The sequence below is a fragment of the Pavona decussata genome, unplaced genomic scaffold (genome assembly GCF_977016875.1).
Source record: "Pavona decussata unplaced genomic scaffold, jaPavDecu1.1 SCAFFOLD_84, whole genome shotgun sequence".
In the NCBI taxonomy this organism is placed as follows: Eukaryota; Metazoa; Cnidaria; class Anthozoa; order Scleractinia; family Agariciidae; genus Pavona; species Pavona decussata.
In genome coordinates this window covers 3,910,230-3,920,000 of record NW_028145502.1, presented here as the reverse complement: position 1 = coordinate 3,920,000, position 9,771 = coordinate 3,910,230, and the positions used below count along the sequence as shown (strand labels likewise).

Sequence of the window (9,771 nt, the reverse complement as noted above, 5' to 3'; positions counted from 1 at the left end):
GGGGGAGGGGTGGGCAATCGAATTGCCCTCCCTTTCCCTGCCACCCACCCCTCCCTGTGTCCTTTCCCAAACCCACTACCCAAGCCCTCTCTGAATTTTAGGACCTACATGTTGAGCGTTGACAACGCCTGTCAGCTATTGATGACCCTGGAAGTGGGTTTTATATATAGGGTTTGGATGGGAGTACTAGCATGTCGTTACCAGCTTAAGTCAACATGAACAAGAACCATAAATTTTTAAGTCGCAATATATTAAATACTGATACTTCTCTTCCATAATCATATTATACTGTACAGAACTCAAATAATCACATTCGACGTTTACTAAATTTCACAGATAATTTGACAAATTTATATTTAGCCAACAGGCATACCAGTGCCTTTTGCCACCAACTATCGCAATAATTAATGTCTGCTTCTTTCATAGTTATAAGCATCATGTCTGTTTCAAACTAAAAACGAAACACGGCTTCGCTAGTTTGTTCTGTACACAGTATATCTTACATATACTACATAGCTTTGCCAACAAATCCATAAAATGCTATTTACTACATCATTCAAACTAAAACCGAAAAAATCGCTTCGCTACTTTCTTCTGTACACTATCTTACATATAGTGATATACTACAAAGGTTTCCCAACAAATCCATACACTATTTACTACATTTCAAATTAAAAAAACTAACACATCACAAACTTGAAAAGTGAAAATAGAGAGATTAGAGAGCAAACGGCAAACGCCAGGCTGAAATTTTCTCTTTGATGAAAAACAATGAAGCTTTTTTAGTTTAAGCTTATCTCCACCCAGTCGGCGACAGCTATCGAGCAAACTCGAAAAAGAGAGAAGTGTCGAAGTGAGTACGAGAAACACAAGTTTATGCATTTTAGAACAAACAGCGGCTTGACGTTTCCCGTTTGGCGTTAGCCGTAAACGCGAAGCTAAATCTCGGCGGAAATGACAACGTGACCATCTTTACCCTGTATTTCCCGCTCGCTGTTTTCAGTTTTGCGTTAGCATCAAAGGTCAGAATTATTTCCACTCTTCTCATCTGTGTACTAAGTTTTTCAAGAAAACATGAACGCGAATCTCGCGTTTGCCGTTTGTCATAAACGTGATTTTAAATCTCTCTAATGTATAATGGAAATATCCACAGAAAGAAACGTTAGTGAAACATCTGGGTCATGTCCGCCTGACGAAGTTTGTTCGGTGAAGGCCTCGAAAAAACATTATAGTGGAAACAGTTGTGGATTTTAATTTTTCCCTAAACTTCCCCGTTTCCGCACACACGAAACACTTGCCGTTTGAAATCTTAAAGTGCAACAATTTAAATGAAAGCTACTGTACTGAACAAGGTGGTCAGTCTAGCTTTTGAGTCTGTGAATGAATGACTTTAGTGTGACCATCAAATGAAAGTATGAAAGTCTTTGAGCAGTACTTGCCTATGCTGTACAAGATGGTTCTAACTTTTGAATTTACGGATGAAATCCTAAAGTGTGACCATTCAAATGAAAGCTACTGAGCAGTACTTTCCTGTGGTGCTGTTTGTTATGCTGTACAAGTTGGTTCTAACTTTTGAGTTTATGGATGAAATTCTTAAGTGTGACCATTCAAATGAAAGCTACTGAGCAGAGCTTTCCCGAGGTGCTGTTTATTATGCTGTACAAGGTGGTTCTAACTTTTGAGTTTATAGATAAAATCCTAAAGTGTGACCACTCGCTTGAAAGCTACTGAGCAGTACTTTCCCGAGGTGCTGTTTATTATGCTGTACAAGGTGGTTCTAACTTTTGAGTCTGTGGATGAAATCCTAAAGTGTGACCATTCAAATGAAAGCTACTAAGCAGTACTTTCCTGTGGTGCTGTTTATTATGCTGTACAAGGTTATTTTAACTTTTGAGTCTGTGGATGTAATTCTAAAGTGTGACCATTCAACTGAAAGCTAAAGAGTTCTTTTTCACGTTATGTGGTCCTGCTTTAGTTTTAAACATATTTAAACATTTTGAGTGAACGATTTAACTAATAACTCCTCCAACTAAAGAATTTCACAGTCCATCATTCAGCTGGTCCGTCCACCAGTCACGCACGTCCCCAGCAAACTCCTTAACTTCGGGAAGGCTCTTCTTTCGCACCTTACCAGCTCCAAGCGCATCAGGCAAACCTCTTCGATTGGCCGACATCGAGGGTTCGTCAGGGAACGTAACGTAACTTTTACGACCCGGGGAAACTTTGCGCTCTGATTTCTTGTTCGTCGAAGGCGCCGAAAGCAGAATAGAAGGTCCCATTGAAGGCGAGGAGACTGAAAAATCGTCATCTTCACTGCTATCGTGATCACGTGTCTCACGCTCAGCTTCAGTGTCACGCTCCTCGCGTTCTTGATCCTCATTGGGTGAATTCTCCACGCTTTCCACGCTTGACGCACCTGGGCTTTTATTATCCCCAAACTGGAAGCCTCCAGCCAATGGGATGCCGCCTTGCTCTAAATGTCGGATCCATTCCCGCTCGACGCGCTTCCGGCGCAAATTGATGAACCAATCACGGATTGTTTGAATAGCTACTTCTTCCTCAATCTGGTATTCCAGCTCTTCTCTCTCTAGAAGCTCTTCAAGCTGCAAACTTCGGCTGATATCCACTGAACGATAGGCGAGCACGCCAATAACATCATGAAAGGAAACCTCGCCGCCGTTACGAAGCTTTTCAATTTCACAGCACATATGCTTGAACAACAGCGAACCACTATCTACTTCCAAACGACCTTTGAGCAAGCGAAGAACAAGCTTAGCTTGTCTAACTGTTAAAACCCCTTTACGATACTTGTCCACTAAGTTCCACGTGAGCTGAAAGTCTCTCAGATCTGTGTTGCTTATCAAAGAATCTTCATCACTTGAGTAGAAAAGCGAAAAATTTTCGATGATCACAGCGATGAATAGATTGAGAAATACAAATGTTACGAGGACGTAAAAAGACATGAAATAAATTATTGCAGCGGCAGGATTTCCGCAATCAGTTTCCCAAAAATTGGGCGTTTTGGCATTTTCTGTGCAGTATGGTCTAGACAACATGCAGTCGTGCATTATTTTGTTCCAGTCTTCTCCAGTTGTAATACGAAAGAGCAGGGTCATAGCTTTGAAGCTGGTTTTGAAGTTAGCGTGGCGGTTCAAAGCTTCTCCGTATTTCACCGTTCCGAATAAGATGACTCCGCCTAACGAGTAGCTTACCATGATAAGGAGCAGCACCGCAATAATGAAGAAGCTTTTAACAAGCGACATCACCACGGTTAACATCAGCATTTTGAGCGTGTCGTGTTTGCCGGAGAGAGTTAAAAAACGGAATAAGATGATCACCATTCCGAACACGGTGGCTCCGGTGTAAGGTGTTTGATTTCCTTTCAACGAGAAATTCAGAATTACCCAGAGAACACCGAGACTCGTCAACAGAAGGTCAAACCGGTTGCGCCTGCTTTGCCAGTATCCTCGGAAGGTGAATGCGATAATCTTTAACACCAAGTCAACAACGAACAACAGCGAGCATGCAGCGGCAGTACTCGTCAGTCCGTCACGCAATGGAAGGTTGTCATCTGAGGTCCACTGGACGATCGTGAGCGTCACGCAATCTAACACCACCAGAAAAATAATAATGCGTTTGTAGATTAACGACTGCGTGGCATCAAATAGAAAAGATCTAATTCCTTCGTTGTCGGGTCTGCGAGCAAGATGGAGGGGCTGGGCAAGTCGAAGGCGTTTCTTTAAGTCCTGCCAACGACGTTGGTCAACAGTGAGTAACGCAATGCCCTTCTTCTCGTTAAAATTCATGACAATTACGCCGACAAATAGTGTCAGTCCGATCATGCTTCCAATAAGGACATAGATGTGCACATACAAACTGTACTCGGGTGCGACAACCGCTTGTATAACATTTCGAACTTCCAGCCAACCTTCTAAAGAGAGAACTTCGAACAAGGCTAAAAACGCGTGAAGGATGTTATCAAAGTCAAAATTTCTTGGGTTTTTCCAGACACGCGGGACAGTAATTCTCGAGGTTCCTGGTAAGTCCCGCAGCTCCCGAGGTGGCGCGATGTCGATTTGGAAAGTGCCTTTGCAATTCGCTTTCACCTTGATTTGTCGATCATTGCAACTGCCGAATTTGCCTGCGAAAACTTGGACACCATAGCTGGCAAAAATGAACATGAGCATAAACTGCAACGCACTGACTTTAAGGATTTCCTTGTATCCGCCAACCAGCTCTAGTATCACTTTTTGCATCTTAGGCACCAAAGTTACGATGCGCAAGGGCCGAAGGCACCTCAACACCATCAACACCTGAGCTCCTGAGCGGGCAGGTATGGGATCCGGTTGCCAGGCAACATAGGCAAGCGCCACAAAGTAAATAAACACATCCAATACACCACCAAAGTTCTGGATTACGGCGTTGGGCGTGAAAATTAACCCATCCGCTAGAATGCGCACACCAAGTTCTATGCTCATTGCAACAACAAAGATGTATTCGATGACTTCTGTCGAGGACCTGACGAAGGTCCGTTCTGTTGGGGTCTCAAACATCATAGCTATGCACGAGATGAGCGTGACAAATATCATGATCCATTCCAAGTAGGTTTGTGACGCTAGACATCTGTGGAGTCGTTCAAGAGTTATGATGTGATTGCGTGACGCGCGCTCTCTATGCCCCTTTGGAATGATGTAACGCGCGTTCACTGCATTCTGCAGAAACCTTCGCAGCCACGAGTCACGCTGCAACGAGAAAAGCGGCTGGTCAAAGTACGGATGGTTTTCTCGTAATTTCTCTTCTTGTGCTTTTCTTTTTCGTTGTGCCTCTTCACGTTTGACTCGTACCCACTGGATGTCAAAATCTTTGCCAATATTTGTGTCATCTTGATTTATCTGAGAGTGAAGACCCGTCGCTTGGCTAGCCATCCTCATAACCTGCTTCACGTCACCTTGAGGAGTTGTCCTCGGTGGTTGCGGCTGGCGGTTCCGGAAACGCCTCGAGGCTGATCGGAAAACCGAAGGAGCGGCGGCAGCCTGTTTGTTTCCGGTAACGGCATTTCTCGGGGAAAGTTCGGTCGGCGAAAGCAGCGCGTAGGTCCGCCGACGATTAGATTCGTTTATCAATGCGGTAATACTCGACTGCTTCCTGACGAACTTTGACATCTTATCCACTTCGGATATTGTCGAATTTAAGAGCTTCAATGGAATTGCAGTGCGTCTCCTTCTCAAACTTTCAACTTCACCGACCCGACGTCTCGGATCCTCAGCCATTTGGGCTTCCAAACCCGAGCTGTCAATAAACTTTTTCATGAAACTGTCACGAATCTTTGGAGTGGAAAAATCCGAAGTCGTTTTGATCCGACTCATTCTGACCAATCGTGGATCGTCACGGAAACGCTCGAAAACACGAAGACGCATCGGGAGCGCCTCGGTGGAGTCTCGGGATTCTCCGCCCATTTTCTTCTGTTTCATGATCTTGACTTCTTCATCGAGTTCTAAATTATCCAGGATTACTGCCACAAATACGCTCATGATGATCAGCGAAGAGAACAGATGTACAGCTAAGATGATAATTGCCACAAGAGCCGCTAGTAAAGGATTCTCCGCTTTGTGGATCAATTCATCCAAAATTTCGACCCACCCCTCTTGCGTGATAATCTGGAACATGGATTGCACTGACAACATGAAGGTACCAAAATTTGGGGGGTCCAAAGTCAGAAAGAACTGCATACTTATAACAGAGGAAACCATCACGAAGAACAGAGTAAACATGACCGCGCTTCCGAGCTTCTTTCCAGTTCCGAAGATTTTCTCACAAAATCCTTGAAGAGTTGGAATTGCGCTGACAAGCCGGATTACCCTCATCACGTTGAAAACTGCCAAGAACGCTGCTTTCTCGGAGATAAGAATTGGAAGCGCAAAAACAGTACTTCCAACCGCTAGTACAAACTCCGTTAGCTGCATTCTGCTTACAAGGTAAGGCCGAAATCCCATGCAGGAAATCTTGAGCAGAACTTCCACGTCAAATATTATGGTGAAGGCAAACTGTGCGTATCTGCGCCAGGAAAAGTCTAGAGTAGCTTGCATTAGGGCATCTACTAAAACAAAGAACCACATAGTGTATTTGAAGTAAATTGAGTGAACGATTTGTCGAACGCGCAAGGGTGCGTGTCCTTTCACGGCTTCGTGATCCACGGAAATCAAATGCCATCCAGTCCCCCCGTCTTTGATGACTTGAGATGCGAGCCGGGCCGAAGTACGCTTGGAGGATTTCCGACTGTACATATAAAGACTCCGAATATCGGCGAAGGTTTCCGAGACGACAGCGATGAATACGTTTTTTACGAGCCAAGCCACGAAGAAAATAAGCAACACAAAATAAACAATCACTAGAGCGTGTGACCTGAAATCCATCATGCGATACATTACAAGAACCCAACCTTCCTGTGTAGAGCTCTCGTAGACGGTTAAAATACTAAAAAGAAAATGCCCAAAATAATTGTTATCTGTTCCACCTCCTACACTCTTTTGGAAATCAACATGAACGCATTTAAAACCTTGTGGGCATAAGTATCCCTTTTCACCGCTAATGTTATTGCATCTATGATCTGTCAACAGCAGATCATTGTAGGTAATGTGTTTCAAATCGGCGCCATTTTTGACGCAGTAGAAGTTCTTGCGTCCGAATAACTGAACTCCAATTATCGAGCCAAACGCCATGAAATACAACAAAAACAATGTCACAGCCCAGATTTGACGCTTGCATCTGCGGGCGACGGATTTGGGAAGGTTTATTGTGATCAGCACGTTGAAAAATCGGATAATTATAAGAGCTCTTGGTGCCCTTGGAATAGAAAATCCCGCGTAGCCATGTATATTTTCTGATGAGGAATCGTAGACATAACCACCTGAAATCTCCACGATTTGCAACACAATGGACAAGCATATGAGAAACAACATAGTCGCATTAAAAATACATTGCGGACGCCTTAAGTATGCCTTCTGTTTTCTCCATAGTCCCCACATGTTGACTTGCGCGATCATTTCAGTGGTAAAAACAACAGCAACCACAATGTCAAGGATCAGAGTTAGATATTTCAAAACAGGCGATGATATAAAGGTCTCTGGCGAATTCATAGCGGTCGAGATCAAGCTAACTAGTGCACAGACTTGAACGAGATGTTGAAACCACGAAGTTTTGACCCACCATGTTCGTGAAATGTCTTCGTTTTCTTCGTCGTCTGTTCCTACAGATTCGGCATAAGTTGCTTGCCGGAGAGGCCATAAAGTTGTAGACGATGAATGGGGGTCTGATTCAATTACGGCTGTCGATTGCCCTTTCGCCTCCATTTTGAAAAGCCGAGAATGATGATTACGTCCGTTCCATTCGAGGGTGTTTATTGATATTCGGGAAATTCCGAGCATTGTACGAATGTGTTCGTAATTCTCCGATGGTTAGCGAGAGCGATACACTAGAAAGACAAGAATTAATTTTTAGTTCAGGAAAAGAAAACATTGCTTAAGAATAACATTCCACTAAGCTGACATCTGGGTTTGCCATAAGCTGTTCTTTTCATTCAAAACAATGCGTAATCAGCATTCAAAGCCGAATATAACGACTATATATTGATTACCTCTATGTTGTTATTGTTGCACCTCTGTTGCACCTCTGTTGCACCAGGGAAGATTGCACCATATTTAGCTGGTGTTTAGTCAGCTACCCAGTTTTATATGCTTACAAGTAATTTTTGACTGCATTTTCAGCTGTTTTGAAGCCAAGAGTAACTAAATTTTTTTTACCAGCGCTATATTTGAACGAAAATGTTGAGTTTTAGCTCAAAATTTGCAGCTCGCCTTCTGTCAACAAAGGTTTCTCTTCGACCAGCCGTTGCAGGGTCAAATTTCCGCTCGTATGTGACAGGGCCTTACAGTGCAAGCGACCGAAGCAAGTTCCTTTTTACTTCGGAGTCCGTTTGCGTGGGACATACAGATAAAATGTGTGATCAGATCTCCGATGCAATTTTAGATGCCCATTTAGAGCAAGATCCGCACGCAAAGGTTGCTTGCGAGGCTGCAAGCAAGACTGGAATGATAATGGCATTTGGCGAAATCACTTCTGCAGCGAAAGTAGATTATCAAGCCGTGATACGAAACACGGTTAAAGAAATCGGCTACGATGATTCATCGAAAGGCTTTGATTATAAGACATGCAGTGTTTTGTTGTCCATCGAAGAGCAAGTTGCTGAAATAGCCGAGACTGTGCACTTAAACAGAAAGGAACTGGAGATAGGAGCTGGTGATCAAGGGCTTATGTTTGGTTATGCAACGGATGAAACTGACGAGCTGATGCCCCTGACAACCGTGCTGTCACACAGACTGACTCAAAAACTCCGGGAATGCAGAGTGTCTGGAGAATTGCCCTGGCTTCGACCTGATGGGAAGACCCAGGTAACCGTTGAATACAGTTTAAAAGATGGCGCTTGTGTACCCCAGAGAGTTCACACCATTTTGATCTCAAGCCAGCATGCTGAGGGAATACCCGTAGAAGAAATCCGACATCACTTCAGAGAGACTGTCATCAAAGGTGCTATCCCGGAAAAATACCTAGATGAACAAACAATTTATCATCTGTTGCCCTCGGGACAATTTCTCTATGGGGGTCCCTTGGGCGATGCCGGTCTTACTGGTCGCAAAATTATTGTAGACACCTATGGGGGGTGGGGTGCGCATGGTGGTGGGGCCTTCTCAGGCAAAGATGCAACCAAAGTAGATAGGTCAGCAAGTTATGCTTGTAGGTGGATTGCAAAGTCATTGGTTGCAGCAGGGCTTTGTAGACGTGTTTTAGTGCAAGTCGCATATGCCATAGGTATTGCTGAGCCATTGTCAGTTTCTGTTTTCAGTTATGGGAGTAGTGAGATGTCTGACGATGAGCTTTTAAGGATCATTCAGAAGAATTTCGATCTCAGGCCAGGAGCAATCATTAGGGATCTAGATTTACGCAAACCCATTTTCAAAACCACTAGTGTCTTTGGTCATTTTAAGCCTGGTTTTCCTTGGGAAGTGCCAAAGAAATTAGAGCATTGATGGTAATGTGATTTTTTTGACTCTTTAATTAAGCCTTAACATTTTTACAGTATAGCTACATACTTAAATAGGTTCCTACAACATGTGTACACTGGCAAGTCGTAAAAAGGGAAATATGGAGAAAATAAATAATAATAAAATTATTAACAAATCGACGGCAGTTTTCTATTGTCTATACTCTTATAGACCATAAAATGACGTCAAAAAATGTTCAAAACTCAAGTGGAACCACGAGCCGCAGGCGAGTGGTTTCACTGCCAAGTTTTGGACATTTTATGGCGTCATTTTATGGTCTATAAGAGTATAGACCATAGAAAACTGCCGTCGATTTGTTTTTTACAATAACAGGGAAAAAGTACGAGCGGAATTGGCTATTTTTTTCGTTGAGAAAGCGCGCGCGTTACATCTGACGTCATTTTTATTGTCTGTACTCTTATAGACAATAGCTACGAGCCAATCAGCGCGCGGGAATTTGGACAGTTATTGTAAAATTATTTTTCTATCAAACTGAGCAATCCCTCAGTTGAAATCATCATCTTGCAATTGTGAAGAGGCTAGAAACTGATAAGAGATGAATGAGTTCTCCCTTGAAAAGTTTGAGGGGTCGGTACTTGAAAACAAAAATATTTTTTTGTTACTAGATGGAAAACTTTTAATGGGGTTGAAAAAATTCATGTGATGGTTTCCA

The 9,771-nt window shown here is 43.2% G+C and overlaps 1 protein-coding gene and 1 pseudogene across 1 annotated transcript; one reads left to right on the top strand and one right to left on the bottom strand.

Moving 5' to 3' along the window:
* Positions 1 to 216: 216 nt before the first annotated feature.
* LOC146475539 (sodium leak channel NALCN-like) lies at positions 217 to 7,410 on the bottom strand. Its single transcript, XM_085115928.1, has one exon. The coding sequence runs from the start codon at positions 7,347 to 7,349 to the stop codon at positions 2,040 to 2,042; it is 5,310 nt and encodes a 1,769-aa protein (XP_084972054.1). The 5' UTR covers positions 7,350 to 7,410; the 3' UTR covers positions 217 to 2,039.
* Positions 7,411 to 7,456: 46 nt separating this feature from the next.
* LOC146475538 (S-adenosylmethionine synthase pseudogene) lies at positions 7,457 to 9,228 on the top strand (annotated as a pseudogene).
* The last annotated feature ends 543 nt before the right edge of the window (positions 9,229 to 9,771 follow it).